The 25311-nt window shown below is 38.0% G+C and overlaps 3 protein-coding genes across 5 annotated transcripts in view; 1 reads left to right on the top strand and 2 right to left on the bottom strand.

The window, feature by feature from the left end:
- Nucleotides 1–3883, bottom strand: part of KCNJ10 (potassium inwardly rectifying channel subfamily J member 10) — a 48299-nt gene extending 44416 nt beyond the window's left edge. The window contains exon 1 of the mRNA XM_085859340.1: nucleotides 3716–3883. The gene's annotated coding sequence lies outside the window, so the exon portion shown is untranslated. The remainder of the gene's footprint in view (nucleotides 1–3715) is intronic.
- LOC147010394 (uncharacterized) overlaps nucleotides 1–24238 on the top strand; it is a 52903-nt gene extending 28665 nt beyond the window's left edge. For 2 of the 3 annotated variants that reach the window (XM_085859344.1, XM_085859342.1), the window contains 2 exons: nucleotides 15085–15177; nucleotides 19409–24238. In XM_085859344.1, the coding sequence (XP_085715470.1) occupies nucleotides 15085–15177; nucleotides 19409–19538 (223 nt within the window). In that variant the 3' untranslated portion in view covers nucleotides 19539–24238. Of the gene's footprint in view, nucleotides 1–15084; nucleotides 15178–15685; nucleotides 16833–19408 lie in introns of those variants that run through there. The other variant, XM_085859343.1, reaches the window with a different exon arrangement.
- LOC147010395 (uncharacterized) lies at nucleotides 16586–19344 on the bottom strand. The gene is made up of 4 exons (XM_085859341.1): nucleotides 19214–19344; nucleotides 18957–19039; nucleotides 17361–17952; nucleotides 16586–17083 (listed from the first exon to the last, which is right to left on the bottom strand). Exons 2-4 carry the CDS (start codon nucleotides 19000–19002, stop codon nucleotides 16987–16989), a joined length of 735 nt encoding a protein of 244 aa, XP_085715467.1. The 5' UTR covers nucleotides 19003–19039; nucleotides 19214–19344; the 3' UTR covers nucleotides 16586–16986.
- Nucleotides 24239–25311: the final 1073 nt, after the last annotated feature.

The raw sequence follows: 25311 nt of genomic DNA, 5'->3' as shown, positions 1-25311 counted from the left end.
GGAACAAAAGAGTGACACATAAGACATCATCAGACACATGGTTTGTCAGGCATATTGGATTTACCTTAAAACCTATGAAAATCTTATTTTTCAAAATGGCTGGACAGATCGAGGGGAAACGTCACACAAATGTTCCCCAAGCCTTGGGGATACCAGGATATTCATGAATAATTGATGTCATATGGTCTGGCAGCCATATTGGATTGAGGAAACATCTTCAAAAAATATATTTTGAACTGCTTAACCATCCATCAAGGCCATACTCTGTATGGAGTCACCTGGGCTATTTGGCACAATCCTGGACAGGTTGTCACTCTGATGTAGGATACTTGAATGGCTCAAGCATCCCAGTAAGCTGGTACTCAATTTGCTGACCTTGGAAGGATGACAGGCTGAGTCAACCCCACCTGGTATTAATTCAATGGTAAAGCAGGATTAAAATTCAGGATCCTCAGACCCCAAGCCCACCATCCCTCCTTCCCTCCATCAGGACCATACTCTGTCCAGAGCAATTGTGCTGCCGAAGCAGTCTCCTTGGTGATTGGGCACCATTCTGGACAGGTCACCACTCTAACACAGGATACCAGCATGCTGCTACTCATTTTGCCAACCTCAGAAGGATGACAGGCAGAGTCAACCCCACCCGGTGTTAATTCAACAGCTGAGTGGGATTTGAACTCAGAATCCTAGGATCCCAAGCCCACCTTCCTAACCATTAAGTGAACTGCAGTCATACTGCTTAATCAATCGATGTGAAACTTCACAATTATGATCCAGTAATGATGTGGAATACATGTTTGAAATTTCAACCTGATCTGACACGTGGTCCAGCAGCCAGAAATATTTAAATTTTTTGATCTGGGTTCTTTTTTATTTTTTAAATTTTTTGAATATGGCTTACTTGGCTGTAACTGGATGGGTTTGAGGGTGGAGAAGTAGCAGCTGAACTGTGAATCCTATCCAGGTTCCTCCTGATGACTTCATGTTTGCTCTTTGCTTGTTCGGGTTCCTTCTGATTACTCCAATGCAGGACTCGTACCTATTTGGACTTCCATTTGATTTGAATTGAATTTACTTTAATCCCATTCTGAATTCATTTGAATCATAATAATAAACGTCATGGTTCAGGGTCAGGTTGCATCAAAATGTGTCGTCTTGGTACCCGGTCATCACTGCCAGCAGTTATAAAGTGTCAGTTCTAGTTATGTCTATTGTTAATTAATTAACACACCCGTACACAAACACCACACAAAACACACCACATAAAACCACGCAAACACCACATGAAATAAGTCCTGGGGAGGGTCTGCAATCTCTGCTTACTCTTTTTCTTGTTATTCGAGTTTGTTTTAAAGATTGATAACATTTATTATTCGAGTTTCTTTTTAAGATTGATAACCTTTAATATACGAGTTTCTTTTTAAGATTGATAACCTTTAATATACGAGTTTCTTTTTAAGATTGATAACCTTTAATATTCGAGTTTCTTTTTAAGATTGATAACCTTTATTATTCGAGTTTCTTTTTAAGATTGATAACCTTTATTATTCGAGTTTCTTTTTAAGATTGATAACCTTTAATATTCGAGTTTCTTTTTAAGATTGATAACCTTTATTATTCGAGTTTCTTTTTAAGATTGATAACCTTTATTATTCGAGTTTCTTTTTAAGAATGATAACCTTTATTATTCGAGTTTCTTTTTAAGATTGATAACCTTTATTATAAGACTTGGTTTTAATGATTTATATTCTTTATTATGAGAAATGGTTTTAAAGATTGATAACTTTTATTATTAGCCCCCATTCGACTTGGTCCGAAACGGGGGGGGGGTTATGGGGATTGGGTCTCTTGCGTCCATCTGTCCATCCGTCCGTAGCCATATCTCGGACATGTATGGACCAATTTTGTTCAAACTTGGCAGAAAGTCAACACATGATGGTATATACGTTATGTTTTTTCACGATTCTATCAAAGATGGCCGACTGGTAGACTGGCGGCCATTTTAGTTGGGAAAAAAACACAACAACCCGGTATTGAACTCTTTCATGAAAAACGTTTTTTGAGTTTTCTATCCTAAAAAAAACCTTTCTCAAATCATCCCAAATGAAGGGGGACAGACAAATACACAAATACACACATACACACTGTGTCTGATGTAGGCAGATTGGTTTTAAAGATTGACAACCTTTATTATTAGAGTTGATTGTAAAGATTGATAATTTTTATTATCACAGTTTGTTTGAAAGATTGATAACCATTATTGTCAGTTTGTGTTGACAACCTATGTTATGATAGGTTTCAAAGTTTGATCACTTTTATTATTAGAGTGGTTTTCTACATTGATAACCTTTATTATTTGAGATTGTTTTAAAGCTGAATAACATTTAATAGCTAGATAACTGGATTTTAGGCTATGTTAAGATTGTTACGAAAGCAGTGGTGGATCTGACCTGTGTTTGTGACCAATTATACACAGTGCCACAGATTGATAACCATTATTATTCGAGTTTGTTTTGTTTCATTCAGAACAATTATTTTCACTCAGTCCTGTTTGAACGTGTTAGTTTTTCCTAGCAAAACTTTTACTTCCATCCAGAGATGAAGGATGGAGAGGTTCATGCCATGGATTAAGACCAGAGGGTTTGAACATACAATACATAAACTTGGATCTCAATATGAGTAGCTTGAGGTTCGTTGGCTAGTGTTTACATCTCTTATTATATACGTTGAAATGTCAGCAAAGTTGAGTTTGAACCCCAAATTTAAATCCCAGGTATTTATTCTTGCTGAACCAACTCAGCAATTGAGACCCAGATCACTGCTTAAGTTCGTGGCTCTTTGTCAGCAGAATAATGAAATCTCATCGGGCGTGTATTTACAGCACAATAAGTTCCTTGTTTGAAACTTGAAACTCGATACAGTGTTCATGACAACCCTTCGGGGAATAAAGCCTTCCAAACAGCTATGGTTAGAGATGGTTTTAAGTAAAGTTTCACATTGTGTAAAACTGGTGTGGAATATCAAACAGAAGTTCAAAGCAACAACGTGTGTGTGTGTGTGTGTGTGTGTGTGTGTGTGTGTGTGTGTGTGTGTGTGTGTGTGTGTGTGTGTGTGTGTGTGTGTGTGTACATACACAGGTACACACACAGCCAGCACATCTAGTTTAATTTTCAGTACAATGTCCATTTAACATCAACACTTTGTAATATTATTTATTAGTTATTACGTGATCTTCTAAATATAATTACATTTTAAAAGTTTAACCGAAACGTCTCCTAATCAAACTTTCAAGAATGCCGGTGTTGGCTAAATGGTTCAGGTGGCTGCCTTACGATCTTAGGGTCTTAAGTTTGAGCCCAGTCATGCTGTTAAATAACACCAGGTGGGTTGATTCAGCCTGTCATCCTTCCAAGGTCGACAAAATGAGTACCAGCTTACTGAAAACATGGAACACTGCATCAGCGACACAGCTGCGCTCCCAGCAATAATGCAACCAGCAACCGTAGACTGCATAAGAGTGATAATAATAAATCCTGTCAAGACCCTCAATAGTTGTGATGCAGGTATTTTATTCATACATGATATACCACACAATTCATACCCATTCCTGTTTCATTTTGGGGTGAAAGTTATCTAAAACCCACTTAGGGCCACCCGACTGTCCCCATTGCCCTCCACACTCCCTCCACATTGTCCTCCCATGCCCTCCACTTACGGCTCTGGGCTCCTCTTGCTCAGTCACCTTATCTTTCAGCTCTTCTCTTGTGTAGAACCTTCCGCTACCGTTTAACTTGTTTCTCTCTCTCTCTCTCTCTCTCTCTCTCTCTCTCTCTCTCTCTCTCTCTCTCTCTCTCTCTCTCTCTCTCTCTCTCTCTCTCTCTCTCTCTCTCTCTCTCTCTCTCTCTCTCTCTCTCTCTCTCTCTCTCTCTCTCTCTCTCGATGCTCCTCGATGCTCCTCGATGCTCCTCGATGCTCCTCGATGCTCCTCATTCTCCTCCTCTCCCTCCTTACCCCTCCCCCCCTTTTCCCCTCCAAAGCACCCCTCCTATACTTCTTGGATAAATGCCACTAATTCTCTCACCCTCACCTTTTTTTGTTTTCCTTCTGCTGTTTAAAGTCCAACTCACCTGGAATTCCATCTCACCTGCCTGCTCTTTCTGTAAAAACGCTCGCCGTGCACTGTCCATTGGGGATAACAAAGTCATGAGATGAAGCTAGGATCAGGGAATATGTGATGGAAGGTACAATACAGGTGTACCTTATTATACAGATGTACATTATTATACAGGTAAGCCTGGTATTGGCGCAGTGGTTAGGGCAGTGGCTTGGGATCCAAAAGGTCCTGAGTTCAAGCCCCGTTGGGCCACTGAATTAATACACCAGGGGGTTGACTCAGCCTGTCATCCTTCCGAGGTCGGCGAAATGAGTACCAGTATACTGGGCCGGTGTATACTCTGGTTAAAATAGGTGTACCATATCCCTGTGTCGTAAGAGGTGACCAGGGTTGCGTCAGGAAGGGCATCCGGTGTAAAACGTGCCAAATCACGATGCGGATCATACGGATGATCCGCTGTGGCGACCCCTAACGGGAGCAGCTGAAAGAAGAAGAAGAAGACATTATTATACAGGTACATTATTTTCACTTTCGATGAGTTATTGAGTCTGGATATGAAGAGCGGAATGACCACGTCATGTAATAACATCGCCATGGTTCAAATACTGGATTTATGTCACAGAGAATCCTAAATGCTGCACTTAGGGTACAGCTGATCCGAAATGCCTCATATATGGTGCAGTGGATCCTAAATACCTAACCTATGGAATAGCCGATACGAAATGTCTCATTTATGGTCCAGCTGTTCCAAAATACTGCATGTGTCCAGTGGATCCTAAATGCTTCATCTATAGTCACAAATTCCTCATCAATAACCAACTAATCCTTTTTTTGGCATCCACTTGTTGTGGTGACATGATGCTTTCAACTGGCTATGACTATGGTGCATCACTACTACAACTGAGACCAGATAATCGGTTATCGTAAATGTTCCTTTAATGGTCCAGCTGATATAAAATGCTGCACATTCAGTACATCTGATCCAAAATGGTACATTTATGGTACAGTTGACTTTAAATGATACAGATATGGTACACCTGATTGTAAATGATGCATATATGGTACACCTGATTGTAAATGATACATATATGGTACACATGATTGTAAATGATACATATATGGTACACCTGATTGTAAATGATGCATATATGGTACACCTGATTGTAAAGGATGCATATATGGTACACATGATTGTAAAGGATACATATTTGGTACATCTGATTGTAAATGATGCATATATGGTACACATGATTGTAAATGATACATATATGGTACACATGATTGCAAAGGATACATATTTGGTACATCTGATTGTAAATGATGCATATATGGTACACATGATTGTAAATGATGCATATTTGGTACACATGATTGTAAATGATACATATATGGTACACATGTTTGTAAATGATACATATATGGTACACATGATTGTAAAGGATACATATTTGGTACACATGATTGTAAATTATACATATTTGGTACACATGATTGTAAATGATACATATATGGTACACATGATTGTAAATTATACATATATGGTACACATGATTGTAAATGATACATATATGGTACACATGATTGTAAATTATACATATTTGGTACACATGATTGTAAATGATACATATTTGGTACACATGATTGTAAATTATACATATATGGTACACATGATTGTAAATGATACATATATGGTACACATGATTGTAAATTATACATATTTGGTACACATGATTGTAAATGATACATATATGGTACACATAATTGTAAATTATACATATTTGGTACACATGATTGTAAATTATACATATTTGGTACACATGATTGTAAATGATACATATTTGGTACACATGATTGTAAATGATACATATATGGTACACATGATTGTAAATGATACATATATGGTACACATGATTGTAAATTATACATATTTGGTACACATGATTGTAAATGATACATATATGGTAAACCTGATTGTAAATGATGCATATATTGTACACATGATTGTAAATGATACATATTTGGTACACATGATTGTAAATAATACATATATGGTAAACCTGATTGTAAATGATGCATATATTGTACACATGATTGTGAATGATGCATATTTGGTACACATGATTGTAAATGATACATATATGGTACACATGATTGTAAATGATACATATATGGTACACATGATTGTAAATGATACATATATGGTACACATGATTGTAAATGATGCATATATGGTACACATGATTGTAAATGATACATATATGGTACACATGATTGTAAATGATACATATTTGGTACATGTGATTGTAAATGATGCATATATGGTACACATGATTGTAAATGATACATATATGGTACACATGATTGTAAATGATACATATATGGTACACATGATTGTAAATGATGCATATTTGGTACACATGATTGTAAATGACACATATATGGTACACATGATTGTAAATGATACATATTTGGTACACATGATTGTAAATGATACATATATGGTACACATGATTGTAAATGATACATATATGGTACACATGATTGTAAATGATACATATATGGTACACATGATTGTAAATGATGCATATATGGTACACATGATTGTAAATGATACATATATGGTACACATGATTGTAAATGATACATATTTGGTACATGTGATTGTAAATGATGCATATATGGTACACATGATTGTAAATGATACATATATGGTACACATGATTGTAAATGATACATATATGGTACACATGATTGTAAATGATGCATATTTGGTACACATGATTGTAAATGACACATATATGGTACACATGATTGTAAATGATACATATTTGGTACACATGATTGTAAATGATACATATATGGTAAACCTGATTGTAAATGATGCATATTTGGTACACATGATTGTAAATGATGCATATTTGGTACACATGATTGTAAATGATACATATATGGTAAACCTGATTGTAAATGATACATATATGGTACACATGATTGTAAATGATGCATATTTGGTACACATGATTGTAAATGATACATATATGGTAAACCTGATTGTAAATGATACATATTTGATACACATGATTGTAAATGATACATATTTGGTACAGATGATTGTAAATGATGCATATTTGGTACACATGATTGTAAATGATACATATATGGTACACATGATTGTAAATGATACATATTTGGTACACATTATTGTAAATTATACATATATGGTACACATGATTGTAAATGATACATATATGGTACACATGATTGTAAATTATACATATTTGGTACACATGATTGTAAATGATACATATTTGGTACACATGATTGTAAATTATACATATATGGTACACATGATTGTAAATGATACATATATGGTACACATGATTGTAAATTATACATATTTGGTACACATGATTGTAAATGATACATATATGGTACACATAATTGTAAATTATACATATTTGGTACACATGATTGTAAATGATACATATTTGGTACACCTGATTGTAAAGGATGCATATATGGTACACATGATTGTAAAGGATACATATTTGGTACATCTGATTGTAAATGATGCATATATGGTACACATGATTGTAAATGATACATATATGGTACACATGATTGCAAAGGATACATATTTGGTACATCTGATTGTAAATGATGCATATATGGTACACATGATTGTAAATGATGCATATTTGGTACACATGATTGTAAATGATACATATATGGTACACATGTTTGTAAATGATACATATATGGTACACATGATTGTAAATGATACATATATGGTACACATGATTGTAAATGATACATATTTGGGACACATGATTGTAAATGATACATATATGGTACACATGATTGTAAATTATACATATATGGTACACATGATTGTAAATGATACATATATGGTACACATGATTGTAAATTATACATATTTGGTACACATGATTGTAAATGATACATATTTGGTACACATGATTGTAAATTATACATATATGGTACACATGATTGTAAATGATACATATATGGTACACATGATTGTAAATTATACATATTTGGTACACATGATTGTAAATGATACATATTTGGTACACATGATTGTAAATTATACATATTTGGTACACATGATTGTAAATGATACATATTTGGTACACATGATTGTAAATGATACATATATGGTAAACCTGATTGTAAATGATACATATATGGTACACATGATTGTAAATTATACATATTTGGTACACATGATTGTAAATGATACATATATGGTAAACCTGATTGTAAATGATGCATATATTGTACACATGATTGTAAATGATACATATTTGGTACACATGATTGTAAATAATACATATATGGTAAACCTGATTGTAAATGATGCATATATTGTACACATGATTGTGAATGATGCATATTTGGTACACATGATTGTAAATGATACATATATGGTACACATGATTGTAAATGATACATATATGGTACACATGATTGTAAATGATGCATATATGGTACACATGATTGTAAATGATACATATATGGTACACATGATTGTAAATGATACATATTTGGTACATGTGATTGTAAATGATGCATATATGGTACACATGATTGTAAATGATACATATATGGTACACATGATTGTAAATGATGCATATTTGGTACACATGATTGTAAATGATGCATATTTGGTACACATGATTGTAAATGATACATATATGGTAAACCTGATTGTAAATGATACATATATGGTACACATGATTGTAAATGATGCATATTTGGTACACATGATTGTAAATGATACATATATGGTAAACCTGATTGTAAATTATACATATTTGATACACATGATTGTAAATGATACATATTTGGTACAGATGATTGTAAATGATGCATATTTGGTACACATGATTGTAAATGATACATATATGGTACACATGATTGTAAATGATACATATATGGTACACATGATTGTAAATGATGCATATATGGTACACATGATTGTAAATGATACATATATGGTACACATGATTGTAAATGATACATATTTGGTACATGCGATTGTAAATGATGCATATATGGTACACATGATTGTAAATGATACATATATGGTACACATGATTGTAAATGATACATATATGGTACACATGATTGTAAATGATGCATATTTGGTACACATGATTGTAAATGATACATATATGGTAAACCTGATTGTAAATGATACATATATGGTACACATGATTGTAAATGATGTAAATTTGGTACACATGATTGTAAATGATACATATATGGTAAACCTGATTGTAAATGATACATATTTGATACACATGATTGTAAATGATACATATTTGGTACAGATGATTGTAAATGATGCATATTTGGTACACATGATTGTAAATGATACATATTTGGTACACATTATTGTAAATTATACATATATGGTACACATGATTGTAAATGATACATATATGGTACACATGATTGTAAATTATACATATTTGGTACACATGATTGTAAATGATACATATTTGGTACACATGATTGTAAATTATACATATATGGTACACATGATTGTAAATGATACATATTTGGTACATGTGATTGTAAATGATGCATATATGGTACACATGATTGTAAATGATACATATATGGTACACATGATTGTAAATGATACATATATGGTACACATGATTGTAAATGATGCATATTTGGTACACATGATTGTAAATGATACATATATGGTAAACCTGATTGTAAATGATACATATATGGTACACATGATTGTAAATGATGTAAATTTGGTACACATGATTGTAAATGATACATATATGGTAAACCTGATTGTAAATGATACATATTTGATACACATGATTGTAAATGATACATATTTGGTACAGATGATTGTAAATGATGCATATTTGGTACACATGATTGTAAATGATACATATTTGGTACACATTATTGTAAATTATACATATATGGTACACATGATTGTAAATGATACATATATGGTACACATGATTGTAAATTATACATATTTGGTACACATGATTGTAAATGATACATATTTGGTACACATGATTGTAAATTATACATATATGGTACACATGATTGTAAATGATACATATATGGTACACATGATTGTAAATTATACATATTTGGTACACATGATTGTAAATGATACATATATGGTACACATGATTGTAAATTATACATATTTGGTACACATGATTGTAAATGATACATATTTGGTACACATGATTGTAAATGATACATATATGGTAAACCTGATTGTAAATGATACATATATGGTACACATGATTGTAAATGATACATATATGGTACACATGATTGTAAATGATACATATATGGTACACATGATTGTAAATGATGCATATTTGGTACACATGATTGTAAATGATACATATATGGTACACATGATTGTAAATGATACATATTTGGTACACATGATTGTAAATGATACATATATGGTAAACCTGATTGTAAATGATGCATATTTGGTACACATGATTGTAAATGATGCATATTTGGTACACATGATTGTAAATGATACATATATGGTAAACCTGATTGTAAATGATACATATATGGTACACATGATTGTAAATGATGCATATTTGGTACACATGATTGTAAATGATACATATATGGTAAACCTGATTGTAAATGATACATATATGGTACACATGATTGTAAATGATACATATATGGTACACATGATTGTAAATGATACATATATGGTACACATGATTGTAAATGATACATATTTGGGACACATGATTGTAAATGATACATATTTGGGACACATGATTGTAAATGATACATATTTGGTACACATGATTGTAAATGATACATATTTGGTACACATGAATGTAAATGATACATATTTGGTACACATGATTGTAAATGATGCATATTTGATACAAATGATTGTACATGATACATATTTGGTACATCTGATTGTAAATGATGCATATTTGGTACACATGATTGTAAATTATACATATATGGTACACATGATTGTAAATGATACATATATGGTACACATGATTGTAAATTATACATATTTGGTACACATGATTGTAAATTATACATATTTGGTTCACATGATTGTAAATTATGCATGTTTGGTACAGATGATTGTAAATGATACATATATGCTTCACCTGATTGTAAATGATACATAAATGGTACACATGAGTGTAAATGGGACATATTTGGTACACATGATTTTAAATGATGCATATTTGGTTCACCTGATTGTAAATGATACATATTTGGTTCACATGATTGTAAATGATACATATTTGGTTCACATGATTGTAAATGATGCATGTTTGGTTCACATGATTGTAAATGATACATATTTGGTTCACATGATTGGAAATGATACATATTTGGTACACATGATTGGAAATGATACATATATGGTACACATGATTGGAAATGATACATATATGGTACACATGATTGTAAATTATACATATATGGTACACATGATTGTAAATGATACATATTTGGTACAAATGATTGTAAATGATACATATTTGGTACAGATGATTGTAAATGATACATATTTGGTGCACATGATTGTAAATGATGCATATATGGTACACATGATTGTAAATGATGCATATTTGGTTCACATGATTGTAAATGATACATATTTGGTGCAGATGATTGTAAATGATACATATTTGGTACAAATGATTGTAAATGATACATATTTGGTACAGATGATTGTAAATGATACATATTTGGTACACATGATTGTAAATGATACATATATGGTACACATGATTGTAAATGATGCATATATGGTACAGATGATTGTAAATGATACATATATGGTACAAATGATTGTAAATGATACATATTTGGTGCAGATGATTGTAAATGATACATATTTGGTACACATGATTGTAAATGATGCATATTTGGTACACATGATTGTAACTGATACATATATGGTAAACCTGATTGTAAATGATACATATTTGATACACATGATTGTAAATGATACATATTTGGTACAGATGATTGTAAATGATGCATATTTGGTACACATGATTGTAAATGATACATATATGGTACACATGTTTGTAAATGATACATATATGGTACACATGATTGTAAATGATACATAGTTGGTTCACATGATTGTAAATGATACATATATGGTACACATGATTGTAAATGATACATATATGGTACACATGATTGTAAATGATACATATATGGTACACATGATTGTAAATGATACATATTTGGTACGCATGATTGTAAATGATACATATTTGGTACAGATGATTGTAAATGATACATATATGGTTCACCTGATTGAAAATGATACATATTTGGTACACATGATTGTAAATGATACATATTTGGTACAGATGATTGTAAATGATACATACTTGGTTCACATGATTGTAAATGATGCATACTTGGTTCACATGATTGTAAATGATACATATATGGTTCACCTGATTGAAAATGATACATATTTGGTACACATGATTGTAAATGATACATATTTGGTACACATGATTGTAAATGATACATATATGGTTCACCTGATTGAAAATGATACATATTTGGTACACATGATTGTAAATGATACATATTTGGTACGCATGATTGTAAATGATACATATTTGGTACAGATGATTGTAAATGATACATATTTGGTTCACATGATTGTAAATGATACATACTTGGTTCACATGATTGTAAATGATACATATATGGTTCACCTGATTGTAAATGATACATATTTGATACACATGATTGTAAATGATACATATTTGGTACACATGATTGTAAATGATACATATTTGGTACACATGATTGTAAATGATACATATTTGGTTCACCTGATTGTAAATGATACATATTTGGTACACATGATTGTAAATGATACATATTTGGTTCACATGATTGTAAATGATACATATATGGTTCACCTGATTGAAAATGATACATATTTGGTACGCATGATTGTAAATGATGCATATTTGTTTCACATGATTGTAAATGATACATATATGGTTCACCTGATTGAAAATGATACATATTTGGTACACATGATTGTAAATGATACATATTTGGTACACATGATTGTAAATGATACATATTTGGTACACATGAGGTGAGGAGATGAGGTGGATAGCAGAGGGGGTGGTGATCAGATTCAGGAAAGTATTGATACTTGCATAGATTGGGCAAAAGATTGGCAGATGGAATTAAACTGAGCAAATAAGTGTAATGTGTTGAGGATGGGGAAGAACAATGAAAATAGAGATTACATGATGTAATGGGGTAATTTTGGAGTGTGTCACACAGGAGAAGGATCTGGGGGTGGTAATAGATACGGGAGGTAAGCAGGCAGCATAGTGCCAGGCAGCTAGAGGTAATCAAATAGGGTTTTAGGTTGTATAAGGAGGGGGATCAATTATAAATCAAAAGAGGTGGTGTAAACATTGTACAGGAATTTATTGAGGGTCACATCTGGAATATTGTGTGCAGTTTTGGTCACCACAGTTCAGGAAGGACAAAGACGCCATAGAGAGGGTTCAGCACAGGGCATCTAAATTGATTCCGGGCCGAGCGAGACTCAGCTATGAGGAGCGGCTGAAGGAGACGGAGCTTTATACACTAGAAAGGAGGAGGTTACGAGGAGATATGATGGAGATGTTTAAGATAATGAAAGGTAGAGATAAAATAAGTGAAGATGAATTATTCAGCAGAGTCGACAGTGATCGGACCAGGGGCCATAGCTTGAGAGTAAAGAAGAGGAGAGTTAAGATGGTCGTAAGGTAGGGGACTCTTACTCAAAGATTAGTTAATCTTCTTCTTCTTCTTGCATATGGCAGCTTTGCTGCAAGGGTAGCTATAATTTCTTGGAAGCGCGACTGTGTCGCTGATGCAGTGCCCCTCTACCAGCGCACACTGGTACTCATTTTGCCGACCTCGGAAGGATGACAAGCTGAATCAACCCCCTGGTGTGTTTATTCAGCGGCCAACGGGGATTGAACTCAGGACCTCTTGGATCCCAAGCCGCTTCCCTAACCACTGCGCCAACACCAGGATATATATATATATATATATATATATATATATATATATATATATATATATATATATATATATATATATATATATATATATATATATATATATATATATATATATATATATATATATATATATATATATATATATATATATATATATATATATATATATATATATATATATATATATATATATATATATATATATATATATATATATATATATATATATATATATATATATATATATATATATATATATATATATATATATATATATATATATATATATATATATATTACAAAAACTATTTTAAAAACCCACAAAAACACTTTATATCTATCTATAATTCCAGCAATGTGTGTGTGTGTGTGTCTGTCTCTCTGACTGTCTGTGACCGCTGTATCTCGACAACCACTAATGTGATCTAATTGAAACTTGCCAGGTATATTGCTGGGTACCTGAGTATGTGCCTTTTCAAGGTTTGATATTAATCAGACGAGTGGTTCCCAAGTTATGGCCATTTATTTACCAAACCAATGACAGGACACGGTGCTATGACGTCACAATTGATGTCACAATTCTTCTTTTATTATTTTTATTTTTTTATTTTTGCACGTACGGCCACGCGAGAGCGAAGGAACGGCCTGCGTGGTTGTTGTTTCTGGCACACGGTTTGAAAGGTTTTATTTTTTGCACGTACAGCCACGTACGTACGGGCACGCACTGGTATATATAAGTATAAAAAACATAAACATTTTGGATTTTCTTATTTTGATCTGGTGTTGATATATTGTTGTGGTGTTGATATGGCACAGACATGATGGGCTGAATGTCCTCCAACCCGTGTCTGATTTCCTTGTGTTTCCTAGAATTTCCGAAAACACGTTTACGACGTCTTGCGCAGCGATAATCGACCTCTTCTTGACCAATTTCTATGAAGAGCATCATTTGGAAAATCAAAGGTTGGTGGGTAAGGATGGGGGAGAGGCGGGTTGGGAGGGGGTGGGGTTTTTTTTTTTTTTTTTGTATACCTTGGTCGAGGCTCGTATGAGAGCTAACACACAACTCACAGCAAGGAGGCATGAGACAAGAGGGGCGGGAGTGGAAGGGACAAAACAGTGGGGAACAGACACAGGTGAACTGTGGAAGGGTTGAGGGGGTGCTCCCTTGAGTTTAAAGAAGGTTTTAAGGAATATTCAAATCTGCAACGATCCTCCAATGAAGGATGTCCTTAATGGGAAAGTTGAGTAAATATTTAATTAAATCCTCAAGTCCTTCCTTCACTGCACCTGTAGTATTCCTGTAGTATTCCTGTAGTATTCCTGTAGTATTCCAGTACTATACCTGTACTATACCTGTACTATGTGCATCACGTCACAATCCAGTAACGTCCATCCCTCATTCTGTCCGGCATCATGGAATGAACTTTTCCATCATGATGTCCTTGTCCTCACATGATGTCACCGCAAGGAGCCAACCCTCGGACAATGGTCCAGAACATAACACCACCACCGGGAGCCTGCATCAACCCATGCATGGTGTGCTTTCTGTGTTTGGCACATTTACCAATAACTTTGATTGAATCAGAAACGTCACTTAGCACAACAAGAAGATCGGTGTCACACTCGCTGTGTCACACCGAGCAGCACACCGGCTGAGTGAACAATAAGGATCTCACAAACCATTGTCTTCCTGTGAAAGTGAGAGCCTGTGAGTCGCTTTGACCCATTCCCATCGAGTTTGTTTTCCAGAATGTGTTTCTACACAACTACTGATAACACCCATATTTACCTCGTTTCGATCAAAGGGAAGCACCTCTGCTGGAGGTGTAAGATCCCCGACAACTCCTTTTTTTTACTCTTAATCCCCACACCCTCTCCACCCCCTTCCCCATCAACCCCACCACCTGTGTCCTTGTGCTTTCAGATTTGGTCATTTGATATTTTGAACTTTGAAGACGTTAAACTATTTAACATCAATATGTCAGTTGTTCGTGAACGAGGGCACACTTTGGTCGTCATTTTAAACTGTAAAATTGATCCTTCTCTTTTAATACCTCTTGCACCGAAGGGGGACACAGGTGATGTTTTCACCCCCTTTGTCTGTTTGTTTGTTTGTTTGTTTGTCTGTCTGTCTGTCTGTCTGTCTGCGTGCGGGATATCTCAAAACGTTAGGGACGGATTCGGACGAAACTCGGTGGATGAGTTCGGTCGGTAACAAGAACAAGCCGATTTGATTTGGGTTCAGATCCGGATCCAGATCCGGCCTATCAGTGGGACACAAAGTGTGAACTGTTTAACGTGGTGAAGGTAAAGCTGAACGTGCAATGTGATGAATCGTTAAATGACATTAGCAAACACCAAAGAGCAGTCAATTGGGAATATCTTTATTGTGATGTCACAAGATCATGTATAATTGGTACGCAATGAAGGGAAACTAGTCAAAGCAAAGAACGAGCCAAACATGGCTATGTCACAGTGATGATGTCACCTTGGAACCTTGCAGAACATGATGGAGACCATATGGAAGTACTGGAGAGTTATGTACAATCATCACGGGGGGGATTAAAAGAAATGAGTTAACAAATGCAGGTGAAGATCCAATAATATACCAATAGCGGAAGGAAGTGCCAAAATGAGACCTTTCTACAGATTGAGGGGCTGAAGCGGCGTGCCGTCTGGCCAAAGCAGTGTGTGTGGCCATAAAAAAAAATCCCTGTTTCCCAACCATTCGATCGTTAAAAAGGTCTTACGCAGATCTTGATATCTGTTCTACTCCTGGGTCGGGATTTCAGCAAGTTCTTCCACGTGCTCCTCAATGGATTCAGCAAAGTCCTGGATGGAAGTCAAGCTGTTCTGGATGGCATTGCTGGTGGAGACAAAAAAAAAAGGCTGATGTTAGGAAGTAAACATCTCAAGATGTTTCTGAAGCTATTCGATTCCCTGAGCACAGAACTCATGGGACAGAGATGCTTTCGAGAGGATCTGGATTAGAGATTGTGCTTTGGGATCACTCTCATTGTGGACAATAGATTCGTTTTATAACTAGTGAAGTGGCACAGCATTTTAGTCTAACCACACTCAGCCCCTAACATATTCATTCGTTAACAAAAATCCTGGAACCGTTTTCTGCTCTGCACACTCACCTGACTCTTCGTCCCTCCTGGGATTCACGGATCTGCTGGGCGAGTTCCTGGCCGTGCTTGGCCATGTCTTCGGTGTATTTGCGCACTTCAGCCAAGCGCAGTGCGATCATCTCTGGAACCTTCTCCAGCTCTGGCTTGGCCTGCTCCTCCAGCTCCTTCAACCACCTATTCAGCTCTTGCAAGGCATTCTCCCCAACACGTCTTGCCTCGCTTGCTGCTACTTCGGCCATTTTCCTTGCCCTCTCTCGTGCTGGCTCGGCTTGTTCTTGAACTTCCTTGAGCCAGGCCGATGCCAGGGATTTGGCTTCCTTTGCCATTTCCTCAGCGTAGGTTGATGCATCATCGGTGAGCTCAGTGGCAAACACTTTCAGATGATCTACAGCTGGTTCGTAGTTGTCGGCCGCGACCTGTGCAAGCGTCTCGCCGTATTGGCGTGCCTTGACGGCGACCGACTCGGCATAGACCTTGGTCTTGTGGGCGATGGGGCTGAGGTACCCCTCGGCAGAGTCGAGGAAGGGCTGCAGTGCCTTGGAGAGCTCCTGCAGGTGGCTCTCAGGAGGAGTTTCATCAAAGAAGATGTTCGCTGTGGCACCTGTGTGTAACACGGACGAAGACACCAGTTGCAGATTGTCGAAGCTAATGTACAACACGACATAGATACAAGCTCTTCATGAGAACATGCAATCATGAAACTAGAAACAACAACGCAAAAATCTCGTGGAGAAGTGAATCGGAAAAAATGACTAGCCAAATACAGTTTGAGTCCATGTCATTCAAAACCAGGACATGCACCTCCAAGCAGCACAGTACAACCACACAAATAAGGGGCATCCTACTGTAATCATTATGACAGTGTTATCATTGCTACTATGTGCACTGGGTAAGGTTATACAGTGGAGTGGCACTCAAATGGGAGTGGGATTGATGATGGACAAGGCACATGATACCGTGCCTCTAAACCCTGAACTTTAGGAACCATCAGTGTCTAATGACACTGAAGACCTCCACCTCAATCTCTCATAATTGTTGGGATTTCACGCCGTAGCAGGTTGTAAGTTCACCGAGCCATTACTCGTGGAAAAAACTGCATGATCTATGAGGTGAGGGTCCTGGTCATGGCAGTGCTGGACATTTTGTTCATGTGCATGTTGGACTGAGCAGGTGTCGGTTTGGGTCAGCGATCAGTTTGCCACCCGCAGGTGTACAATGGTCTCCGAGGGTTTCTGTTTTTCCACCGAAGCAGTGCTCTCGGTACAGGTTCGGAGAGGAAATTGGAGTTTGGTCAAGGTTCCCTAACCTCGCCTACTCTTTGTCGAAACACACCGGAAGATCTTTATTTTTTAGTCAGGTGTGTCAATGCTGGCTGGCGGGTCTTCCGGCTTAAAGTCCTTCTGATGGACTGTGCACACATCAATGCCTCTCCTTGCATGCAAAACACTGAGCCGACAGTTTACGTAGTCGGGAATGGAACCCAGACTAGACAACCCCGTGCACAGGTACCTGTCGGACAGTACTTTGGAGGGAATTTTTTTTTTTAAATCAATCTTCACTCATTGCTGATAGAGCAGGTTGAGTAGAGCTCGTATGGATTCTTACCAGCCAGCAGGATGAAGCAGAGCACTGAAATTGCTTGCAGTTGCATGGTTGTTTTGTACTGCAGGTGTTTAAATTTCACAAATCTGTGCACACATACAAACACACACAACCATTAGTTTGACTCAAACAACTATTCTCAACAAACTCTAATAACAGGCATCAAGCACAGAGCAACGTTCTCAGGCTTGCAGCCTGGCTCAGAGATAAATTCAGGACACCAAACCCATGGCTTGAAGAACCATCACCGAAGCACTCACCTGAAGGTGTTCAATCTCCGTCTGACTTGCCTCACGACCAACAGGCCCTTATATACATGTACAAGGCTGCCACGCGCTGCACGAGCTAAAGTTCCAAGTTTGTGACACGTTGTAAGTGGTGACGCCAACAAACGGCCATAAAAGAAATCACCGTGTGACACGTCTTTGTTTTTGCTGTGCTTTGTTACCTAATAGGGCAACGGGTCAAGGTCGAAGCTCAACCGACAACCCTGCTGTTTGCACAAACCCAGTTGAGAAATCTTGGTCGTCGGTTCACCATCGCAACTCGCTTGATTTGGTGACTTTACCTGCGAGGAAAGGTTGATGTAACCAAGATGGACCATGAAAGGAGTACGAGTGTTCATTCAGGAATATGGCCGAGCACTAGACCCCCCCCCCCCCCCACACACACACAACCCTGGATTGTGAGAATGGATGAGATGAAGGAGTGGATGAGGGGAATAGGTTCCACCGAAGGAATGGTCTATCTTCAACGACCATTTGACCAATGTGTGGTGCTGGTACATTAATTAATTTTATTCCGTGTCTTATAAGGTTCTTGGAGGAACTTTGTACACGTAGCACAAGTCGGACAAAGACGTTTGGAAATAGTCAAAAACTTACACTTAAATGACCACGTCTCTATGGAGGACAAGAAGCAAATTGACATGGTATACGGGATTTCAACATGGGAATGTACGGGTATTCATGAAATCGAGGTCGAGGCTCATGGAGAAGCGAAAGGATGAGGAGCTTTCGATCCTAACCCTGATCGGATTTCCCTGGTTTAATTTGCTAAGTAAATAGTAACAATCAGTCGGCGAACAAATAAACATGATTGAAACAATTAATAAACAAATAACTTCTATCAACGACTCATAAAATAACCAGCTCGCAAACTAGTTACAATTACGTAGGGATAATAGGTAATTGATTATACGAGCTTTACTCCTCGTTATTCATGATGTGTATAATGTACATTACAGTTGTCGATTAATAATAATAATAATAAACAAGCTCAAATGAGCTAAGATCCTCGTCCTCTTAATGATGACGTCATAAAAACGAATATGACGTCATTGCGATGAATTATCTGTGCTAATGCCCGGCTTGATTCCCACAAACAAAATTCAAACAGCTTGCCTAGTTTCGGAGATAATGGTATGGTGATTTCAATTAGCGGCGATATTATGACGTCAACATTTTTTAAATCCTCGTGGAGGATCTCAAGGTCTGACTCACGTTGTTGTTCTTGTGGACTTTTTTGTTTCACAGCCTACAGTTTTCATCGAAACTTCCTGAAACTTGGCATATTTATGTAGAAATACCCTGCGCAGACATTAACCATCTCCGATTTTGGAAATTCTTCCGAGAAAAAAAGTTGACCCCCCCCCCCTTATAATAGCAATTGTGAATTAGCTCAGGTGTAACCAATCACCTGCAAAATCACACACCAAGTTAATTGGCCTCCACATGTGTTAAATTGTGGTGACTGATTATTTCAGAATAAAATCCGCTGTTCCTGGAGGTTTCCTCTGCTGGGAAGTGCATTTCACAGCAAAGACTCAACCATGAGTACCAAGGAGACCTCCGGGATAAAGTTGAGACCTCCGGCAGACCTTTCAAAAGACCTCCGGGATAAAGTTTTGAAAAGGCACAGATCAGGGAACCACTGCCTTGTTTGTACAGGGCATCAGCACGGGGCCAATCCACAGCAACAACATACATATATTTCCATAAAGTACGTACTATTTAAAATGTTAGATCCTCTATGAAGTAGATACAGTATCAATGCAATGTGAGCACATCTACGGTGATTGCGGTAGGGTGCATGGAGACTGTAGTATAGGGCACGGAGACTGGCTTGGAGGGCACGGAGACTGCGGTGGTGGGCACATAAATTGCAGCGGTGGGCACGACAACTCCTGCAGAGGCTGTGCAGATGTTGCAAACTCATAATTATATGAAATTTAGACATTGGAGAGCTCGTGCCAGAATGGATGGTGCCACCTCCTTTACTGACAGCAAATGCAGTGTCAATGACGATACAAACACTGATAAGGTTTTCAATGATGAAGGTGTCGGGATAAAAGAGGTGCATAAACAAAGCAGGCATTACACCACCTCTCCCCCTAATCAGTACTCTCGCCGATGGAATTGGATAGACAACAGCGCTCCACCAATGATATGTTCTTTGTTGTGCCAGAGTCCACCAAAGATGGTGTAGACTGTAAAGGAACGCATCGAAGATGACCTCAATTTCCTCGCTAGATGCTTTATGGTAATGATATCAGAAAATGAGAGAATTGATTTCAAGGGGGTCTCGGACTTAGGAAGCGTCCTACAATCCCGGGGCTCAGTCCGAGGCCTTTGAAGGTTGTATTCAACATAAACGCTGAGCGTGAACTATTTCTCAGCCGGGCCAGTTGCCTTCAAGGAATGTCTGTCAGTCTTCAACCAAATCTAATGGTTAAAGAGCAACTAAAGTGAAAGAAGCTCGTCAGGCAGCTTAAGGAACGTTAAAAAACACACGAGGCAGGCCTCATCATCCGTAGCCTGGAGATCATCACCAAGAGGTTGAGGCTATGGAGGGCAGCAGTGGTGATGACTCAATCTGGCTGGCAAATGTGCCCTGGAAGATCACCGTAATGTACACCAACGCACATAGTCTGTTTAACAAAATTGATGAGTTGCGAATGTTGGTTGCTCAACGTATACCAGATGTGTTAGGTGTTATGGAAACATGGCTAACTGATGACATTAAGAAAGCAGATAGAGCCATTCCTGGCTACTACATGCTTGGGAGGGATCATACAATTTGGGCTGGGGGTTGTGGTGTTTTTCTCTTTATAGTCAGCATGTACATCTACAGCATGTTAGGCTCCTCACACCCATTGCGGACACTGAGACCCTTTGGTGTAACCTCAATGTCCATGGCACGTCCAAACTACTGATTGGTCTTGTCCACAGGCCACCAGACAACACGGTTCAGCAGGATAACAACCTTGTGAGGGAGGTATTGAGCCGCATTGCCAATGTCCATCACTTGCTGCTGATGGTGACTTCAATGCCCCCCACATCAGTTGGGAACAGCTCACGACGAACTCCTCCCAGAATGCTTTCTCCAGTCGGTAATGAAATCTCCCATACCTGCCCTGACCTGACCTTCGGGAGGCACAGAAACAGCATGAGAACCACCTCGTGGAACAGGCTGCAAAGGTCCAAAGGCAACTCTTTGCCTACTTCCATGGAAAATAGAGCCCACGAGAGGGGATAGGTGTACTCAATGACAGAGGAACCTTATTCCTGATAGACATGGAGAAAGCCCAATGCCTTGTGAATCATTATTCCACAGTGTTTACTCAGGAACATCCAGATCCCATTCCTGGTCTTCCTATCTGCCAGAGGAGGGCAAACATTGACCACACTCTGCATACTGTCCTCATCACGGAATGTGGAGTCACAAAACAGTTGCATGCTCTTGATCACAACAAATCAGCTGGGCCCGATGGTCTGCACAACAAAGTTCAAAAGGAACTTGCGGCTGAGCTGGTGCCACCGATGTGTAGGCTGTTCAACTTCTTGCTTTCCACTGGGAGTCTCCTGAGGGATTGAAAAGAGGCACACATATCGCCCATCTTCAAAAAGGGTGATACACAGGATCCAGTAAATTACCGGCCAGTCAGCCTTACCTCATTAGTGTGCAAGGTTTTTGAGCACTTGTTAAAGCAATAACTCATAGTGCACCAGCCTGCTGTCCTGCTTCAGCCAGCACAGGGATTATTGGGTGGTCGCTCGAGTACCGTTATTCTCAGGTTTTCCGTCTGTCTGTTTGTATGTAATGGACAGCTCTGGAGGCCAGAGGATTCACCGATTTTGATGAAACTTGACAGGTAGGTTCATACCAGGATTTAGTTGTATGCCTTTGAGCACCGTTGCTATGGACGCCACCGCTGCCCAGCAACGGGACTTTGAAATTTTGGAAAAATCCCCCCCCAAAAAACATCGAAAATCAAAAATCGGCTTCTGCACTTTTATGCGTGCTATAATCAACGTCTTTGTCAAAAAATTTCAGCCCGATCCTTCAAAAACTGTATGACTCGTATGCAATTATATAGCGACCACCCATGTCGCCGACCGGCTTGTATTATGTTTGTTATCATTATTGCTATTTGATGCCACTATTCTTATTATTGTAGTACATATTATTAATGTTAATTAATATATGCTTTGTTGCAATGTTATCATTGTTTATGTAATATATTTTGTAATTAGAATGCCATGCTGTGGTCGAAGGAGGTATTAAGCTGCTTTCTATACCATAACATGGTGTGCGTTTAAAACATGGGAATTCTAACGGATCTTTGTAGTATCGTCGAGAATAAAAGTGTCTAGAGGATCGACAGAATCTTAGGGGTCTTTGGGTCTTCTGGGTCCTCAGGGACTTTTGGGTTCTCAGGAACTTTTTTGAACTTTTGGGTCCTCAGGGCCTTTTTGGGAATTTGGGGTCCTTGGTGACTTTTGGCACCTCAGGGACTTTTTGTGGATTTTTGGTACCTCGGTGACTTTTTGGTACCTTTGGGTCCTCGAGGACTTTTTGGGACCTTGGGAACTTTTTTGGACTTTTGAATCCTCGGGGACTTCTGGAGCTTTTGGCTCCTCATGAACTTTTGGGTCTTGAGAGTCTTTAGGGGTATTCAGGGTCTTCAGAGTTCGAAGGGGTCTCAGCAGTTAAGACAAAAAGTATACCCCCCCCACCACACACATACACACACACACACACACACACACACACACACACACACACACACACACACACACACACACACACACACACACACACACAGAACTCTTCCATTTATAGTGGATGGTTGTTCCTAAAAAGACAGTGTGTGTGTGTGTGTGTGTGTGTGTGTGTGTGTGTGTGTGTGTGTGTGTGTGTGTGTGTGTGTGTGTGTGTGTGTGTGTGTGTGTGTGTGTGTGTGTGTGTGTGTGTGTGAGATCGGTTCTTCTTGGGCAGGTGTATGTTGAAAAAGTGAGGGCCGTTTATGGCCGACTAATGTAAAGCCTGAATTTTAAATCAGCCACAGAAAACAAATAATAATAATAATAATCAGCAATCTCCTTTATATCCAATCACATTTGAAACCTTCCTTCATGGAAGGACGTGGGGGACCACCGAGAAGTTTGGAATCTCAATTTGGAACTGTCTTTACCTGTCGAACATCGCAACGTAAACCTGTTTTAGCCTGTTGAACATCTCAACGTGGACCTGTCTTTACATGTCGAACATCTCAATATGGACCTGTCTTAGCCTGTCGAACATCTCAACGTGGACCTGTCTTAGCCTGTCGAACATCTCAACGTGGACCTGTCTTAGCCTGTCGAACATCTCAACGTGGACCTGTTTTAACCTGTCGAACATCTCAACGTGGACCTTTCTTAGCCTGTGGAACATCTCAACGTGGACCTGTCTTAGCCTGTCGAACATCTCAACGTGGACCTGTTTTAACCTGTGGAACATCTCAACGTGGACCTTTCTTAGCCTGTCAAACATCTCAACGTGGACCTGTTTTAACCTGTCGAACATCTCAACGTGGACCTTTCTTAGCCTGTGGAACATCTCAACGTGGACCTGTCTTAGCCTGTCGAACATCTCAACGTGGACCTGTCTTAGCCTGTCGAACATCTCAACGTGGACCTGTCTTAGCCTGTCGAACATCTCAACGTGGACCTGTCTTAGCCTGTCGAACATCTCAACGTGGACCTGTCTTAGCCTGTCGAACATCTCAACGTGGACCTGTCTTAGCCTGTCGAACATCTCAACGTGGACCTTTCTTAGCCTGTCAAACATCTCAACGTGGACCTGTTTTAACCTGTCGAACATCTCAACGTGGACCTTTCTTAGCCTGTCGAACATCTCAACGTGTACCTGTCTCAGCCTGTCGAACGTCTCATCGTGTACCTGTACAACTCCATTCCGACGATTTTAGTTTTGTGTCCATGGTGTTCGAGCACAATGTCCTCTCAGCAAATATACCTGTCTCTCTTGTCCACTTGTCCACACCTTCCATCCGTGCTCGACTCAATATTCTGTC

The sequence above is a fragment of the Eptatretus burgeri genome, chromosome 16 (genome assembly GCF_056783735.1).
Source record: "Eptatretus burgeri isolate ZD-2024b chromosome 16, Ebu_testis_v1, whole genome shotgun sequence".
NCBI classification, from domain to species: domain Eukaryota; kingdom Metazoa; phylum Chordata; class Myxini; order Myxiniformes; family Myxinidae; genus Eptatretus; species Eptatretus burgeri.
Note: the sequence above shows the minus strand (reverse complement) of the source record. Positions and strands in the feature narration are given on the sequence as shown.

Excerpts from the sequence above, each read along its gene's own strand:
- LOC147010395 (XM_085859341.1), bottom strand. The coding sequence starts at position 19,002 with ATGCAACTGCAAGCAATTTCAGTGCTCTGCTTCATCCTGCTGGCTG. Across the intron at positions 17,953-18,956 it reads CTGCTTCATCCTGCTGGCTG|GTGCCACAGCGAACATCTTC; the intron begins GTAAGAATCCAT and ends TGTTACACACAG. Across the intron at positions 17,084-17,360 it reads CAGGAGGGACGAAGAGTCAG|CAATGCCATCCAGAACAGCT; the intron begins GTGAGTGTGCAG and ends TGTCTCCACCAG.